The sequence below is a fragment of the Balaenoptera acutorostrata genome, chromosome 6 (genome assembly GCF_949987535.1).
Source record: "Balaenoptera acutorostrata chromosome 6, mBalAcu1.1, whole genome shotgun sequence".
Classification (NCBI taxonomy): Eukaryota; Metazoa; Chordata; class Mammalia; order Artiodactyla; family Balaenopteridae; genus Balaenoptera; species Balaenoptera acutorostrata.
This window is the reverse complement of record NC_080069.1, coordinates 71,210,880-71,229,652: the sequence shown is the minus strand read 5'-3', so window position 1 is coordinate 71,229,652 and position 18,773 is coordinate 71,210,880. Positions and strand designations below refer to the sequence as shown.

General features: G+C 41.5%; 1 protein-coding gene across 2 annotated transcripts in view; it reads right to left on the bottom strand.

The window, feature by feature from the left end:
- The window catches only part of LOC102997613 (histone-arginine methyltransferase CARM1-like), a 251,240-nt gene extending 232,783 nt beyond the window's left edge, over positions 1–18,457 (bottom strand). For both annotated transcript variants that reach the window (XM_057547578.1, XM_057547579.1), the window contains exon 1: positions 18,246–18,457. In XM_057547578.1, coding sequence (XP_057403561.1) covers positions 18,246–18,429 — 184 coding nt within the window. In that variant the 5' untranslated portion in view covers positions 18,430–18,457. The remainder of the gene's footprint in view (positions 1–18,245) is intronic.
- Between the last annotated feature and the right edge of the window lie 316 nt (positions 18,458–18,773).

Here is an 18,773-nt window from a genome sequence, read left to right as displayed (position 1 = left end):
AGTGACACCCTTCCAACCCATCATAGTCATAAATGGAGCAATTTATACTTTTCAAACCTCTTGGAATGAACCCAGAAAAATCTAATGCAACTGAATAAGCTAACTCTCAGTCTAGCGGTCTTCCCAATATGTCATGTTGTCTCATCTGAAAGTTAAGGATGGATTTAATTCATATGGTCTCAAGCTACTTATTCAGTGACCTTTTTGTACTATAAAATGTTCAGAAGTTTGGTTTTTTTTCTCACACTCACAGTTTTTTTTAAAGTGTCTAAAGTATCATTATTATTATGATACATAGTTGTGGGAGCAAATATTTCTTAGATTTCAAATTCTTTGTAGCTAGCCATGGTCATTAGGTGATCTATATTTAACTCCAAGGTCCAGAGGAATATTGAACTACATTTTTTACTCAGTCTCAGAGGAATAATTTGACTGCCCATAATTATACTGAGAGAATGCAGCACAAACTCCCACTAGAAGGCATTGGCTATGTCTACTCAGAGAAAAATGGTTGTAAATTCAAAGAGTGAATTATCCAGATACTGAGTTTCTGTTTTAAACAACCACACCTACATTATTTCCAAACATGAATGTAACTCAATGTTTTACATGTTAGTTTCCTATGGCTGCTGTAACAAATAACCACAAACCCAATGGCTTGAAACAATACACATATAGCCTACAGGTGTCACCAGGGCTGTGTGGCCTCTGGAGGGTCTACAGAAGAATCCATTCTTTACCTCGTTCAGCCTCTCCTGTTCCCTGACTTGTGGCCACATGACTCCAATCTCTGGTCCCCTGGTCAAGAGTCACGGTAGATTAAGCACTTTTTAAGCTTACGATGTTCAAACATCATAGAATTATTGTCTTCTCCATTTGTTTCTCTCAGAGAGCTGTAGTGTGGTTGTGCTTTTCATCTGAAATACAATTTAGTTCATTTCTCTGTCTGTATTTTGGTTTAAAGTTTTCCCCCCTTGGATGCTGATTTTATTTATTTTATTCATATTGAGTATATAAAAATCAGCCAGTTCCAAAAGTCAGAACTACATAAAAACATGTATTTTAAGAAGTCTCAGCCTCTCCTCCCAATTATTTCTACCCTCTCCACTGCATTCCCATACCCCATCTTTGCCTTTAGGTAACCAATATAATTAGTCTCTCAAGTACCTTTCCTTCTTTGGGGTATAAATTTCAGATTCACAATTTCCCCTTCTTTCTTATACAAAAGGTAGTAGATTTTAAATACTCTTTTCTACTTCGCCTTTTCCACTTATTCTGGAAATCACTCCACAACAGCTCATAGAGATTGTCACATTTTGTTTGTTTTACACCTGCACAATCTCCATCGCACATATGTTAACAGTTTATTTAATCAGTCTTCAGTGTTTCAGCATTTAGGTTGTTTCCAATATTATACAATTACAAATTCCACTGCAATGAAAAAAAACTTCACATATGTGTTTCCATATTGTTAAAGCGGTACCTTCAGGGTAAATTCCTAAAAGTGAAATTGCTGGATCAAATGCCAAAACATATGTAGTTTGTTTTGTTTTGTTCAGATAGTGCCAAACTCCCCTCCAAAAGGATTGTACCAATCTGCATTTCCACCACCAGTGTGTAAGAACGCCTATTTTCTCACAGCCTCAAAAACAGAATGTATTGTTCTACTATCTGATATATAGGAAATAATATTTCAGAGTACCTTTATTTCTCATTTTTTCTTACTAAAGTAAGGCTGAATAACTTTTTATATGTCGAAGGGCCATTTTGTATCTTTACCTGTGAATTGTCTGTTCATGTCTTTTGTGCATTTTTCTATTGGATTTTAGTCTTTTTCCCTAATTTTTTAAGATTTCTTTATATATTAAGGATATTAACACTTTGTGATATATATTGCAAATATTTTCTCTTGGTTTGTCAGTTATATTTTTGAATTGCAATGTTTTGTGTTTTTCTGTAGTAAATTGTATTAATCATTCCTTTTATCGCATCAGTATTTTGAGTCCCAGTTAAAAAGCCTTTTCCTTCACACAGGTAAAAGAAGAATCATGCACGTTTTCTTCTGTTACTTACATGATTTTATTTTTTATATTTAGATTCTGATCCTTCTGGAGTTTATTCTTGTGTACCATGTGAGTTATGGATCTGATTTTATCTTTGTCCAAATGGCTAGTAAGTTGTCCTAGAATAACTTATTAAAAAGTTCGGGGCTTCCCTGGTGGCGCAGTGGTTGAGAATCTGCCTGCCAATGCAGGGGACACGGGTTCGAGCCCTGGTCTGGGAAGATCCCACATGCCACGGAGCAACTAAGCCCGTGAGCCACAATTACTGAGCCTGCGCGTCTGGAGCCTGTGCTCCGCAACAAGAGAGGCCACGATAGTGAGAGGCCCGCGCACCGTGATGAAGAGTGGCCCCCACTTGCCGCAACTAGAGAAAGCCCTCGCACAGAAACGAAGACCCAACACAGCCAAAAATAAACAAATAAATTAATTAATTTAAAAAAAAAAAAAAAAGTCCATCTTTGCTCTGATGACTTGAGATGACATCTTTATAATAAATATAGTTCCAGATACTCTTGGGTCTATTTCTGGACTTTTTATTCTATTCCACTGACTTTCTCTTCATGTTTCAATTATAGAGGCTTTGTGGTGTGTTTTAATGCCTGGTAGGGCTACTTTTCCTGCATAGTTTTTCTTTTTTAGTGTTTTCCTGGCTATTTATTGTTCCACATAAACTCTAGTATCAACTCATCCAATTTCATCTTTACAATGTGAGTCACCCTTTTCAAAATGAGGGGAGAGAGTCTCTAATTTATTCACATACTTTTGTTTCTTTCAGGAGTGTTTTAAAGATTGCCTTACTTGGTTTCTGCAAATTTAGTGTCAAATTAATTTTAAGTATTTAATCTCCTTTGTTGCTATTTAAATGGGGGTTTCTCTACACTATGTCTGCAAACTGGTTATTGTTTCTCTATCTGAAGACAAGCAATTTCAATTTCCTTATGTTAAATTTATATTCTGCTGCTTTACTGAATTCTTTCTATTATGTGAAAAAGTTTTACCATTGTTTTCCTAGGGTTTTCCAGGTACAAGATCATATTATCTGCAAACAGAAACAATTTTACTTCTTCTTTTCCAATTCTTATCCCTCTAATTGTCTTGGGTATTACTGCTAGGACAAGGTTGAATAGTAGTATAGATAGTATGCATATTTTTCCTGTTCTTAGTATTAGTGGAAGTGCCTCTAGCATTTCCCATTAAGATGCTGGCCTTAAGAATGAGTTACGTATTTTTTTAATATAAATTTATTTATTTATTTGTTTACCTTTGGCTGTGTTGGGTCTTCGTTTCTGTGCGAGGGCTTTCTCCGGTTGCGGTGAGCGGGGGCCACTCTTCATCGCGGTGCGCGGGCCTCTCACTGTCGCGGCCTCTCTTGTTGCCGAGCACAAGCTCCAGACGCGCAGGCTCAGTAGTTGTGGCTCACGGGCCCAGTTGCTCCGCGGCATGTGGGATCTTCCCAGACCAGGGCTCGAACCCGTGTCCCATGCATTGGCAGGCAGACTCTCAACCACTGCGCCACCAGGGAAGCCCCGAGTTACGTATTTTTTATTAAGTTGGATTTTGTCCAAAGATTTTTTAGCATCTCTGGAGATATTTATATGATTTTTTTCTCCTTAGATCTGTTAATGTGGTGTATTATTTTACTGGATTTCCTAATTGTGAAACAATCTTGCACTCCTGGAATAAATGCCACTTAATCATGGTTTATCAGTTTTTTATTGTGGTGTTGGATTCTGTTTGCTAATTGTTTTATTAAGTAACTTTGCATCAATATTCATAAATTATATTGGTAATAATTTTCTAATTATAATTTCATTAGCTTACTTATTTATTAAAAAAAGAATTTCAATACTCTCAAATAAATTATAGAGCAGTGGCTCTATCTGGTCTTTGACGGTTTGGAAGAATTCCCCTGTGAAACCATCAGGATCTGGTGTTTCCTTATGAAGTAGCTCCCTTATAACCTTCTCTGTTTCTTTGATGGAAATTAGTCTGTTTAACCTTCTGTTTCTAACAGAGTCAATTTCTTTAGTCAATTTCTTTCTCTCTGTCTATTCCATACAGGTTTTCAAATTTATTTGCACAGATGTTGGCAAAATTGTCTCTAATGATTTTTTTTAATTCTTCTGTTTTAAGTGTTATTTCTTCCTTGCCAATTCTTGTTTTGAATATTTATACCTTCTCATTAGGTTAGTTAGTAGTTTGTATATTTTGCTAATTTTTTCAAAAACCATGGTTTTGACTTATTGATTATATCTAATTTTATTTATTATTTTCCTCCTTTTTCTTTTGTTTATGTATACATTTTCTAGCTTTTTGAGTTTGGAATTTAATTTGTTAATTTTCATTTTTTCATTTCATTGATAAAAGTGTTTAAGACGATAAATTTTCTTCTGATCACTACTTTAACATGTAACAAATACAACAGATTTCTCAGATTTCTCTAGCCTCATCCCCATTTTTAGTGTTAGATGTACAATGAAACACATTAAATTCTCATCACCAGCCCTTCTGAAGCTCATCTCCTCATGTGTTAGTGGGAGTCTGATAGATTCACAAGAAGGGTCCTGGTTACAAAGTCCTGAGTTCTTGCCTATGTAAAAAATATGACAATGCTGTTCTACTGCTGATGTACTTTGTATGTTGTTTTTTAACAACAAATATTATGTTGTTTTTGAACGTCTAAAGCCACCCAAATACCTTTGTAAGACATTTTATCTTTTTGCCATGTAACTCTAAGGACTTTTTTAAAAAGCTTTATATAATCTAATTACTTTACTGAGATAGGTCTCAGAGTTAGTTGTTATGGGCCAATATTCCCTGATAACTAGTAAGCCTTTTTACTATGTAGATTCTGACCTTTTACTTGCAAAAAAATAAGGATTTTTTAATTATAGTTTTAAATATTAATTCTGTTCCATTGTTTTGTATATCTTCTTTCAGGGAATCCAATTATACCTAATTGAATCATCTTTACCTACACTTCATTTCAAATACTTCCTCTCTTACCTTTCTATTTCTTTTTTAATATCATTTTTCATTCTCTTGGTATTTTCCTGACTTTCTTTAATGCTCTTATTAGGTTTTCATTTGAGTCTCAGATACCTTAGGGAATTTTTAAAATTAGTCTTCATTGGTTATTACTCTATTATTGGTCTATTATTGGTTTTTAAATTTCTGCTTCAAACATAGTTTGTTTATTCAAATCCTCAAATGTTTATTTGAGAATATCTTATTTAATTTAGTTGGTAGAATTTTCATCAGATGATTTAATTTGCTTCTCATTTCCTGCTATATTTTTAAGGTAGTTACATACAAATGAAGACTGTTTATGCCTCTGCATTTCTATGTACAGGTGGTTTGGAGTGGCTTAAGAGATGCCTACTTTAAGAGTACACTCTTCTATCAGGGTACTAAAATGTGGTAGATTTACTGGATGGCTTTTTAATTTTTTTTTTTTTAATGAATGATTCTTTAAATTCTATAGAGCTTTACAATTTTCCACAGTTTCACACACATGATTTCATATAATCCCGTAACAACCTTTTTTTTCCCTACCCCTATATTCGCCCCCCACCCCCTTCCCTCACCCCACTGGTAACCACTAATTCTTCTCTGTATCTGAGTCTGCTTCTTTTTTGTTTTATTCACTAGTTTGTTGTATTTTTTTAGATTCCACATATAAATGATATCCTACAGTATTTGTCTTTCTCTGTTTGACTTATTTCACTTAGCATAATGCCCTCCAAGTCCATCCATGTTGCTGCAAATGGCAAAATTTTATTCTTTTATGGATAAGTAGTATTTCATCGTATATATATACATGATATTTTCTTTATTCATTTATCTGTTGATGGACACTTAGGTTGCTTCCATACCTTGGCAACTGTAAATAATGCTGCTATGAACACTGGGATGCATGCATCTTTTCGAATTAGTGTTCTTGTTTGTTTGTTTTTCGATATATACCCAGGAGTGAAAATGTTGAATCATATGGTAGTTCTATTTTTAGTTTTTTGAGAAACCGCCATACTATTTTCCACAGTGGCTGTACCTATTTACATTCCCACCAACAGTGTAGGAGGGTTCCCTTTTCTCTACATCATTGCCAACATTTGTTATTTGTATTCTTTTTGATGACAGCCATACTGCCAGGTGTGAGGTGATATCTCATTGTGGTTTTGATTTGCATTTCCCTGATGATTAGCAATGTTGAGCATCTTTTCATGTGCCTGTTGGCCATCTGCACTTCCTCTTTGGAAACATGTCTATTCAGTTCTTCTGCCCACTGTTTTTTGTTTGTTTGTTTGTTTGGGAACAAGGCTGTAGGGGTGGGGTTGTTTGTCCTTTTCTTTTTTCTTTTGTCTTGTAGGATCACAAATGTGCTTTCTTTTATTTCTCTGCAACATGTGGTTTTCAAAGGGTGCCTCTCCTGTTATAAACTTCTTCTCTTCTCCTGAAGTGTTACCTTTCCAAAATTGCTTCTTGACACACTGTTTGCAATTTAAGTTTCTTTCCTATTGTCAGTTCCCTGATCTACAACATCACCTTTTTTTCTTTCCAGAATTTTCACTCTTAGGGTGGACTTTCTTTTACAGTGAAAGCTTTAGATCAATATTAGGTCTGCTACAAGTTCTTCCTTCTCTATTTTATGCAACTTTTCACAGACTGCCCTTGTAATCTATAAGGGCTTACAGCAGGAGGATGAGAGAGAACTCACTGAGACTCCATGTTTATTTTTGCAGTTGCAGGTATTTTGAAGTTTGGACAGTTTTTGTCTTCTTGTTATGCTGAGAACATGAGTTTTATTTCTTCTTGTTATTTTTGTTTTGGGAAGAGGATATGTTGGGAGATTAAGGTTTATACCATCACCATTACCTCAACTACCCCTCAAATTAAAATATTTAATAATGTTGTACCACCACATAAAATACTTCTAATGACTGTCAGCTATGAGAGTTGTCTACCCTTGTCATGATACATACCCCAAAACATGTTTATTAATTCTCTAGTAAATTGGAGCATATAATCTCATGCCCCAAATAACACTGGAAGACTGGGCATCTCAGAATCACAGAAGCTTACATGTACATGTCTGTCCAAAAAAGGATTTCGCCCCCCCCCCGCCACATAGTTAACTAGCTGAAAGTGAAAAATATGAGACAAAAAGAAAAAACAGAAATGTTAGGGAACAGATACATGGTAAATAACTATCCAATAAGAGACTTTTGCCATGTGCCTCGGTCTTTTTCCAAGTGTAGCAGGCCATCTCCCATTAATTTGCAATATTTACAAATACTTTGGGATCTGCAGTGTCATTAGCTGGACTTGGTTAGGCTGACAGCAATGCATAAAATTTAGATTCACTTTCCTCTTCCCTGCCCTAATTTATGGATTTTCATTCATCTTTTATTTTCTGATATCCACGATTCGAGGCGTAGGTATTCTCTCAACCCTGTCCACTATCTATCTCCATGTCTTTTTTTTTTTTGGCTGCTTTGGGTCTTCATCGCTGCGCACGGGCTTTCTCTGGTTGTGGTGAGCGAGGGCTACCCTTCGTTGCGGTGCACAGGCTTCTCATTGCGGTGGCTTCTCATTGCGGAGCACGGGCTCTAGGCGCGCAGGCTTCAAGAGTTGTGGCACGTGGGCTCAGCAGTTCTGGCTCGAGGGCTAAAAGCGCAGGCTCAGTAGTTGTGGCGCACGGGCTTAGGTGCTCCACGGCATGTGGGATCTTCCTGGACCAGGGCTCAAACCCGTGTCTCCTGCATTGGCAGGTGGATTCTTAAGCACTGTGCCACCAGGGAAGCCCCTCCATGTCTTTTAAAATATACATTCTAAACCCATGACTGTGTAAATGTCAAAGTTTGTGAAATATATTTTAGATAATGACGTAAAACATGGCTAGTACAGAAAATATGGCTAGTACAGAAAAGAGCAGTGTTGCTGGAGTGAACCAGTTGTTTATCCCCTAAGATGCAATAAACCCACAGTGCGCACTCTAGCTTCCTTTCTTCTTCCCTCCCTCCCTTCTATCCATCCACCAATCCATCCATTGTTCCTTCTTTCTTTCTCCTTTCCCATCTTGTCCTAACTTCGTTTCACTCTATAAAACTTCACTGTAATTTCCTGTATTTGAAACAGCAGCTCACTCAGTCTCCCCTGTGAGTGAGTTCATAAAAATGCTTCAGTGTCTGAACCTAAACACAAGGCAAATTTTATCTTCAATAATCTCTTCCCTGCATTCCTGCAAAGAAGAAAAGCCTACCAGACAAAGAAATGAAGTCATGATGAAGTAAAGCTGACTAAAAATTAAACAGAGGTTCCCACAACAGGATTTGCCTTAATCATAAACATGGGCCTCTGCCATCCAGCTATCCAAAGCAAAGCAAAGGACCTAGAAGCCAAAAGCACACTGGAACTGATTTTCTGTTCCATTGATCAGTGAAGCTCTGTTGAGAGATTTCCTATACTTTGAGATATGTGCTTTAGTTCTACAACTGAGCAGCAAACTCCCTGAGAGCTTCACGGCAGGACTATATGTGATAACTAATTTTAAAAAGCAGGATTCTTCACCTGGTGTTTAACAATTTGTGTTAGAAGCACAAATATATTCTCTTCACACAGGTCCACAGAAAGTCCAGAAAACACAAAGACACTGATGCTTTCTGACTGGTACTAGAATGTATGCTTGGTAAAAGCAGTGGCTTTGTTTTGGTCATTTCTTGTGACAGGCAGACTCTGAGATGGCCCTCAATGGTCTCTGCTTCCTGGTATTCATGCCACTATGGAATCCTCTCCCATCGGGTGTGGAATGGCCTACTGACTAACTGACAGACTACGACAAAGATCATGGCTGTCACTTCCATGATTAGGTTACAAAAGACTGAGACTTTCATCATGCTGTCAGACTCCTTTCTCTCTTACTGGCCTTGATGACACAAGTTACCATGTTGGGGAGCCCATGTACCAAGGAACTGGAGGGGGCCTCCTGCAAATGGGCCACAAGGAATCAAGGCCCTCAGTGAACAACGACTGATGGATTGAATTATGCCAATAACCACACAAGTGGGCTTAGGAGAGGATCCCTCCCCGGTCAAATCTTTATATGAAACCTCGGCACAAGCAGAGCCTTGACTGCAGCTCTGCGAGATCCTGAGCAGAGGACCCTGCTAAGCCATGCCAAGATTCCTGACCCTAGAAACAGTAAGACAAGCAGTGTGTGTTTTTAAGCCACTGGGTTGGTGGTTATTTGTTACTCAGCAATAGATAACTAATACCCTGCTACTTACCCAGCACCTTGGACAGTGCCTGGCTCAAGAGCAGTAAATATGAACTGTGTTAACCAATAAATGAAATTAATTCCCATCACTGATATGGGAAGCATTACTGAGGAAAGTTAGTAACCTATTCATCACAGTGCTGCTGTGTACAACACAACTAGGTGAATAAACTCAATTTTCTACAACAAGCATTCTAACAAATACAAGTTTCTAAAATAAACATATAGTAAGTAGATACAACTTCTCATAGCAAACATGTTAAATAAGATTTTCAGTAGTCTTAAGACCCTCAAGGTTGACTTATGTTTCCCAGGAGATAACAATAAACTTTCTATAGTTAAAAATAAAATATTATGGGAGACTTTTTTTCCCTTAACAAAGAGACTGGCCAGGAACTCAATTTCATGATGACAAAATTCAGAATACGCGTAGCTCTGATCCAAATAGTCCTTCCACCTGACTGACAAGTGCTCTTTATTCTTTATGCCTTCATGGTTCCTAATTGGAAAATATGCTTCAACCTTCTCCTCACATTCTCAGAAGCATTTGGGTCAACCTCTTCCCTTCTTCTCAAGGTTTCTCACTGAATACTCCTGTGATTGTGGCCTGTGATTCCAATTTCAATTTTAACCAAGAGTGAATATCTATTTTAAAATTCCTCATTACAAGTTGTGATAATTGCTATGAAAGCGAGAGGGCTGAGCTAAATGGCGGTGGATGCAGTAGGAACAGTGGGCAATTAGCCTGGTGAGAAACATAACTTTCAAACTAAAGGATGAGAAGGACCCAAATACACAAAGGGCTGGGATGGGGATGTGGACATGGAACAGCATTTCAAGCAGAAGGAACAGCACATAAAAAGGCCCTGAGAAAAGATCCCTCAGCAGAGGTTGACAGCAGAGAGTTAGCCATATTCTGAATAGGAAAGACAACTATACACAATGAATCTATTAGAATCACAAAATACACACGTCCTCCAACAGTCCTGCAGGAAGTCCAGCACAGACAAAGAATCCTGATGCTTTCTGAATGGTGCTACAATGTAAGCTCCACAAAAGTGGCAGCTTAGCTTTACAAGTGCTTGTCAAATATCTTTGCATTATTTTTATCTGATAAGTTTGACTCCGTTTACTTTGGAAATTAATTGAAGTCATTTTGAATTTTTTCACTTTTTATTATTCTGTTTATTTTCCCCATTACTTTATGAGGTAAAACTTATCTCAGCTTTCAGGAGAGGAAACCAAGGTTCAGGCAGGTTCAGTAAACCTACCCAAGGTCATGAAGCCAGTAAACCTACCCAAGGTCATGAAGCCAGTAAACCTACCCAAGGTCATGAAACCAGTAAATGGGGGAATCTGATCTGGTTGATCCAACTACCTCACCAGCCTCATCATAAAACAGAGGTTCAAATGGTGAGAAGCAATTAACAAAAGAAGGTTATTTAGATGGCTGGCCTGGAATTCAGGAAACCTCACTTCTGTCTAAAATATGCCAAGAACAATACTATCAGCCACTCTATCCGCTCACTCAGGTTTCTAAGCTCATTGAAGAATCCAGCTCCCTCCAAGCAACAAGCAAGTGTTTTCTCATCCTATGGGTCTGCAGCTAGACATCCAACTTTATCACAGGCTAAAGACCGGGTAGCTAAACACAAGATGGTATCATGGAAAGGGGAAGGTGCTCAGGTTTTGAGGACAATATACCTGGAACAAAATGGACCAGTAAAATAAGGTCAATATTATTTACCCTCCAGGTCACTGTGAGGCTAGAGGTAATGCGTGTAGCACCTACCACGAAGGAGTAGCTTAGCTAAATGGAGGTAAATATAATAATTAAAAAGTGATCTGGGATACCCAGCCATCTCTCAGACCTGAAAAAAAAGACCTTATTCAAGAATATAAGGGCGTTCCACTGAGCAAGGAATTTGTCCCTATTAAAATGCTAATGCACTGGAAAAACCTAACCTCTTCAGCTTTTACCCACAGATCTTCAGGGTGAAACCCTGGCAAAATAGAGAGGGAAGTGAGCGGTGTGGGGAAGGCTCCCAGGCACCGGGGATTTATAAGGGAGGAAAATCCTGGGAGGAGGAGGATACTGATGACAGAATGCACTCCATATGCCCCAATGTGCCAGGGTTAAGAGTGTACATCACCTGCGACCACAGGAGGGGGAAAGGACGTACAGAAGGAGTTTCAGCATCAGGATGGTTCTAATCTGGTACATTTTTATAAGCGTCATCTTTTAAAGTAATTATCTATTTCCAATATCCTGTGGCCAGTCACAACACAAAGCACAAATATGATGTCAGTGATATTGCTTTTCTTCCCCTTCAACAACCTCTGTTTTGAATAACAACTCTGAAAATTACGGGCAACTATGCTATCTACAGTCTATGCACAAGATCCCCATGCCTCTTTTCTCTTCCCAGGGGCACTGACTAAGTATTAATCAGTGGATTGCCTGTCTTTGGATTAGTTTATTCATTGGTACTGATCACAGACCACAATTGAGTAAGACTATTGAAAATGGGGGAGGAAAGGGATCTTAAAGGGTCTTTATTTGGCCATGAAAACAAGTCTTTTCATCTATTTTCACTTCTGGTGTCTTTAGACTCAGATGCACAAGGGCCTTGAACTGTTTTCCATTTGTCATCCGTTCGAGGTACCGTTACTGCCTGACAGAGGAAGGAAACGCTTTTTCTTCACTGGTATACATCCCATAATGCTGGAACACAAAACCAGGTCTAGCTGAAAGCCTGTTTCACTGCATTAAATATCTTCCTTGGAAAGCGGTAATGAAATCATGAGAGCACTGCTTTTGGTAAAATAACAGTGAAAGAAAAGAGTTACTTGACAGGATTCTGACAGTATTTCACATCTTCAAACGACTCTTCAGGGCAACAACATCGAGATAGTTGCTAGGATTAAACAGCAGCAAGGTCAGATTTGCCCATGAATAGAAGGAACAGCCTACTGTTTGGGGGAGAGGCTACTGTGCCAGAGAAGTATGTAGCTGTTTTCCAAATAGTTTAGATGGAGGCGTGTTAGGGTATGCTGAATTTGTGATGCTGGGGCGGGCAGGAGGGGGAGTTCTGCATTTCTCCTCCCTCATGTGTCCACGTGACGAGAGCTCCACTAGCGCGCACGAAGACTGCTCTCCACTGTGACAGAAACTGGGGTATGAGAGGCGGGGCGCAGGGTGCTAACCACGCTGCAGTGTTTCTCACAAGGAAGAACGTCCCCAGCACAAATGTCATTTGTGCCCCACTGAGAAATGCCGTGCCCCGGTGAGGAGCCTAGCCTCCCTCCCCACCCCCGCTCTCTCTCCCACAAGGTTCTCTGATTTGTGCCTTTGGGAGCAGGACAGGACCTGCCCACTCCGGCCCCCTCCCTGCTTGCTTCTTGGTCTGCTGCTTGGAGAAAAGTTATTTTATGGGGTGCTCACCCCAAGTGGGAGCAAGTTCAATTTATAAGAGAAGAATGAGAAAGCCCACTGTGGTATACATCCAAACCCATGCTCTCTACCAGCTTTTTCAGTAATTGTGATGAAGAAGGCTGTTATTGTAGTTCCTGCAAAACCCCATTAGTGAGAGTGTGAGTGTGTGTGTGTGTGTGTGTGTGTGTGTGTGTTACACCCTACATGACCCAGTTGGTCTAACTGGCAGTTTTAAAACACTGTCCCCAAATTCTTTGATACTCCTCCCATAAAGAGGCGGGGTCTACATCCTCCCCCTTTGAACCCGAGCAGGTTTATAAATGCTTTGACCAATAGAGCATGACACAGGTGATGTCAACTGACTTCCATGCATGCATCACAAAAAGGAATGCAGCTTCTGCTTTGTCTGCTGGAAAATTCCCACTTGGAACCGGAAGTCTCCCTGGAAGAAAGCCCCAGTGTGAAGAAACCATGCAGGAGGAAGCCACGCCATATGCAGAGGCCACATGTAGTCTCCTACTGACAGCCTCAGCGTTCTAGTTCATGTCCAAAGGCCATCTACTGGCAGAATTCTTTCTTGCTCAGGGAAGATCAGTCTTTAATCTATTAAGGCCTTCAACTGATTTGATGAGGCCCACCACATTCGGGGGGGGGCAATCTGCTTTCCTCAAAGTCACCAATTTAAATATTAATCTCATCCCAAAACACCCTCACAGAAACATCCAGAATAATGTTTGACCAGATATCTGGGCACATGGCCCACCCAAATTAACATGCAAAATTAAGCATCACACCAGCCCAGATGCAAACCCAGGTGAATGAAGCCTTCCTAGATCCCCCAGACCAGGCTGGCCACCAGCTGTGTGCCAAGGAGTAACCTGTCAATGACACAAGGAGCAAAGCAATCACCCAGCCACTCCCTGCCTGGTTTCTTAACCCACAGAGTCTGGGAGCATTATAAAATAGTTATTTTAAGTCACAGAGGTAGCTTGTTATGCTCCAATAATAACTGGGACGCTAACTTTAACTTACATTCCTCCCCCTTAACAAGCATCAGCTACACTGGCCATCTCGAACACACCAGCTCCTTCTAGCTCCAGGGCCTTTCCACCTGCTGTTCTCTTGGCCTGTGATAGTCTTCCTCCAGCCCAGTGCTTAGCTGGCTCTTTTCATCCTTCCTGCCTCAGATCAAATATTACTTCCTCAGAGAGGCCTTCCCTGACCACACTCTCTAAATCAGCCTTCCTCTCAATGTCTCTGTTTTTTTCATTCTGTTCGTTTTCTTTAAAACATTTACCTCAATCTGAAATTATCTTGCTGTATCTTTGGCTATTGTCTTCTCCCAATTAAAACGTGAGTTCCATAAAGCTGGGTCTTTATCTAGCCCCTGTATTGCCCATACAGTGATTAGCACAGAACACATGTTCAATAAATACTTTTTGAATGAAAAGTAATTAATGTTCGTGTCATACAGAGGTGACTGACTTCCAGATTCTGTCCCTAGACCTCAATTTACTAACACTTTTATCACAGATTTAATGAAGGAAAATTAGTCCTCCCATGTGGTACAAAGGATACACTTCTCTGACGTTTCTTCTCCCTCCTCTAATGAGATGAGCAACCACGAGGGAACAAAAAACCTAGCATCCTCTCACAACCTCTCAGAGACAAAAACCACTGCATTTTTATACTGGATTATCAGTGTGGCTTATTTACAGATTTTCCAAACTCTTCCAGATTAACTAAAAGACAACTCTAAATTGAGGAAGGGAGGAAAAGTTCTCCCTTTTCTCCTGGAGATCCACTCAGCCTTTAGCCTTTGCACAATACAGTCTCAGCTCTTAATTTCTTCCCCCAGACCCCCAGCACGGGGCTTACAGAGACCTTGGAGAAAGGGGTGGAGGAGAAGCAGCCCCATTCCCCACTTTTTTTTGGTTCCCCTCCCTTTCCCAGTTCTTTTATACACGTGAGGTATAAAAACAATGTATATTCTTCCCCATCACCTGAACTCAACTCCTGACCCACAAGCCCTTCCTACCTGCAGCCACTCTCCTCTCCCAGCAGCACCCAGCTCCACCCTATATACTTATTAATTCCCTTGTATTCTGATTCTCCCTTGTATTAACCATGTCTTTTCGTTTTGTATTCTGATGCTTTGACATTAGGGGCCTTGCTGATGCTGGAGAGAGTGCCCCTCCCAGGGTAAGCCAATTCCCAAAGACAGTAAACAAAACATACCTGCAAGCACACTTTTCAAATATAATCCAACCAATCCAAAGCCCACACTCCAACCACCTCCTTTATTGGGCCGTCACACTCTGGGCCACTATCCACCTGCCCTAATCACCCCAGGGCCAGATACCCGACCACTAGGGAGAGCATGTATGCACCAGAATCCACTGGAATTATTCAAACTAGCCAATCTACACCTGCCCACCCTGCCTCAGCCATTCCTTCCCACAGAAAGCACGGCGAAGCCTCTTGCCCACAGCTCCCCATCTCCCCCTGCCTCCTGACGGACTCCAGCGCTTCTCCTCACCCACCCCACCGCCCCACCACGGTGTGCCCTCTCCTCTTGAGAACTGAGAAACAAACTATCTTTTCAACGGCAATTGTCTCCTGATCTGGTGACCTTACTATTCCTCCAATTGTCTGTTAACTCACTATATTTTAAAACATCCTTCTAGACTGTAAGTGAAGCCAGTGTCTTAACCATTTGGGAGACAACTCAGAGCCTGCACTCTCAGTACTCAGTGTTTTAATTCTCATTTTAGCAAGATTAAAAAATTCTTGAGTTAAATCACTGACTCGCTCAAGAAACATTTATTGATGCCTTGGGTGTGCTAGGTATTGTGGAAGGCTCTGGGGATAGAAGGATGAACTAAGCATGCTCTCAGGCAGGCTCCTGGTAAGAAAGGGGCTCAAAAAATTGTTAAGGAAAGAAGGAATAGATGAATGTCTTCCCAGACTCCACAAGCTAGAGCACATTACTGGCTGTATCCCCTGGTATGCTCCCTTCATAAAATCACTGTCAATTTTGGAGGGATTGAAAATAAACTGATTTGTCTTGTTCTGTTCCATTCTTTACGTGACAAACTATTGAGACCGGGAATCTAAAAGATTATTCAATTTTTCCAAGTTATTACCAGATTTCATTAAGCTTCCTTTGAAACATCTTCACAAAAATACAGCCCAGCTATTCCTCAGAACGGCCTGAGAAAACTATTGTTTTGGGAACAGGACATAAATATAATATTATTGAAAACAGTGAACACTTACTGATCTCTTAATATATGCCAGGTATTGTATCAAGCATGGTGTTTGCATCCTTCTATTTGATCCTCGTAACATGTGTATTATCATAACACATGTGTATTATTTTACAAATGAAGAAACTGAAGCTGAAGTAGGATGAACGTTTTGCTAAATGTAGCACAGCTATAAAAGGGTCCAGGCAGTGTTACTCCGAAGGCTACTTGTTTAACAACTAATTCTACATATGAGTTAAGAAACTGTATCACTTTCTAATGGTGCATTGCTTAGGCCCTTTCTTACAATCCATTAAAGAATTTGGGCCAATCTTTATCCCAGGAGAAATTCTACCCTTTCAAAATGCTGCTACTAAATGTACATTATTTGAGTACAATAGAATGTTTCTTCTAATAATTCATTAGAATTTGTTTGTAAGCTGCTCTGCCTGGCCACCATCCACAGGAGTCTAGTTGGTTATATAGTAAAATGAGCTACTTTTTAAAAAACTCAGAATTGTTCTCCAAAACCTCTCCATAAAAGAGTGGCAAACCTTAGTAACTGTGTTCATATACAGAATGCATGTTAGGACTCAAGCTGTTAAGAGAGTGAGTTCTCTGCTTTTTGGTTAGTGAATCTTTCCCAAGGAATTTAGTCAAAATCTTGTGGCAATGACTGCTTGCCTTAGCTTTAATTATTCTTTTTATTTCCATTAATTTGGTTTAACACATACCACACAGGTCATCTCCAGGCTTGATCTGCTACACCGGGGGAAACCTATTCCTCTCTGTAAGATAATTATATCCTCATAGGCCAGGCATTGGGTGTGCTCTGGGGAGTCTACAACTTCAGTCACCTTGAACCTCTGATATTTCTTCTTTTAAGGCACATTTGTGGAAAAGCCACAGGACAGCAAGTACCAAGTATATCTCAAATATGCTCTTCTGTTTCTCTCCATGTATGGCTACAGAGTAAACAAAATTACCATAACAGACAAACTGAACTCTCTGTCTGGCACCTTGAGTTTCAGAATTCCCAGGAGCAACACTGAAATCTACTTCTTTTTCCTTCTCCTTCCCCAAAAGGGAAAGCAGTGAGTTGCTGAGTAAGGCTTTTGATCTCTTGCCCAACCTCAGGCTTCCTAAGATACTGGTCAAATGATATTTAATACTTTTTTTTAAAGACCCAAACCTCCGTATCCCAGCCTAGAGTAAAGGGAGAAGACACACGTGCAGGGTTTCTTTTATTCTACAACAAGCAAGTTTTGAGTGCCTACTATGTGCCTGGATCTGTTCTAAAGCCTTAGAGATACAGCAGTGAATCGGTATCCTACTTATCACTGAGGAGGAGGAGGACAGTACTTTAAATTCCCACTGGAACCAAACCACAACGCAGAACACTTTAAACTCTACACAGCGTCTTAGAAGTTAGGGTCGGAAGAAACCTGAGGAGTCTTAAAAGACTTGCAGCTGCCTCAGGCTCAATTCCCTACACTTATTAGAACCGGGTACTTAATATGAGCTGCAGGAAAGAGGTGTGACGCCCTCATATTTATATGCAAAGTTTGGTGCGCAAATAGACACATTTTCTGAGGCCACGTTCTAGACGTTTCCTCAAATTCTCAAAAAGGTCCAGGATCCCACAAAGATTAGCAGCATTCCTTTAATATACCCACTGCTCGGCTTGAGGAACCCAGGGGGCTGCACTTGCACGTCCTTGATAAAGGTCACCTTCTGAACCAAAAACTAATTAATGCCTGGTAGACACCACACGAGCCGCCCCAGGGGCTCAGACTGCTGCACACCTGGCTCAGTCCTTCCTACACTCAGAACTTCGTCCTCAAGACAGCTTCAGGCTGGAAGGTGACCCACTGCCTCGGAAAGGGAGCGAGGCCCGGAAGGAAGGAGGCATAGGCTCCCGGCGAGGAAATCACGCGCCTCACTTTGGACACCTACAAGTTTTGGCCGAGACTAGTTCGCAGAGCCTGTCTGCCCCGAGCGCCAAAGTTTCTCTGAGCGCAGTCAGACACAATTGGATCCATCTGGGCCTCTTCGGCACAGGCGAGGAGGCCCGCACTTCCCCCCGGCGAGCTGTCGTGGGGAGGGGGCGCACACCTGCTCAGGGCCACGAGGCCCGCACCCCGCGACCCCCTCCCACGCGCGCGCCAGGGGCCGCCACTTCCGAGCGCGACTCGCGTGCGTGGGTCGCGCCAGTACCTCACCGTCAGTCACCGTCGCATCCGCCTCCTCCCCTGCCGAGTGCACCTCCAGCCACAGAGACTTCGGGTTGGGAAGCGAGAGCGGCCCCGCGGCGAAGAGCTGCTCCTCGGAGACGAAGCGCACTTGCACGCGGTAGTGCCGGCGCGCCGGGGCCCGGGCGGGGGCGGGAGCGGGAGCCTCGGCCATGGTGCGAGCGCCTCGGCCACGAGCTCCAGCGGCGCCGCCCGCACTGCTCCGTGCGCCCAGAACCCGCCGCGGGAAGGGGAGGGACTTGGAAGCGCCAGCACCCTCCTCACCTCCGCCGCGAGTTCGCTCTTCGTCCGCCGGCTGGGGCCGCACCCGCCCCCTTGCGCATCCGCCCGCAACAGCCGGTGCTCGGCCGCCGCTGACACGCGGGGGCCCCCGGCACACAGGGCCGCGCGGGAGGGTGCAGTCATCCCACGGGGCCGTGGCTCCGAACGCACAAGTTTAGAGAGCACGCGAAGCACCTGGAGGCAGTTGGGGTTTGGAAGCAGAAGGGTGACACCTGC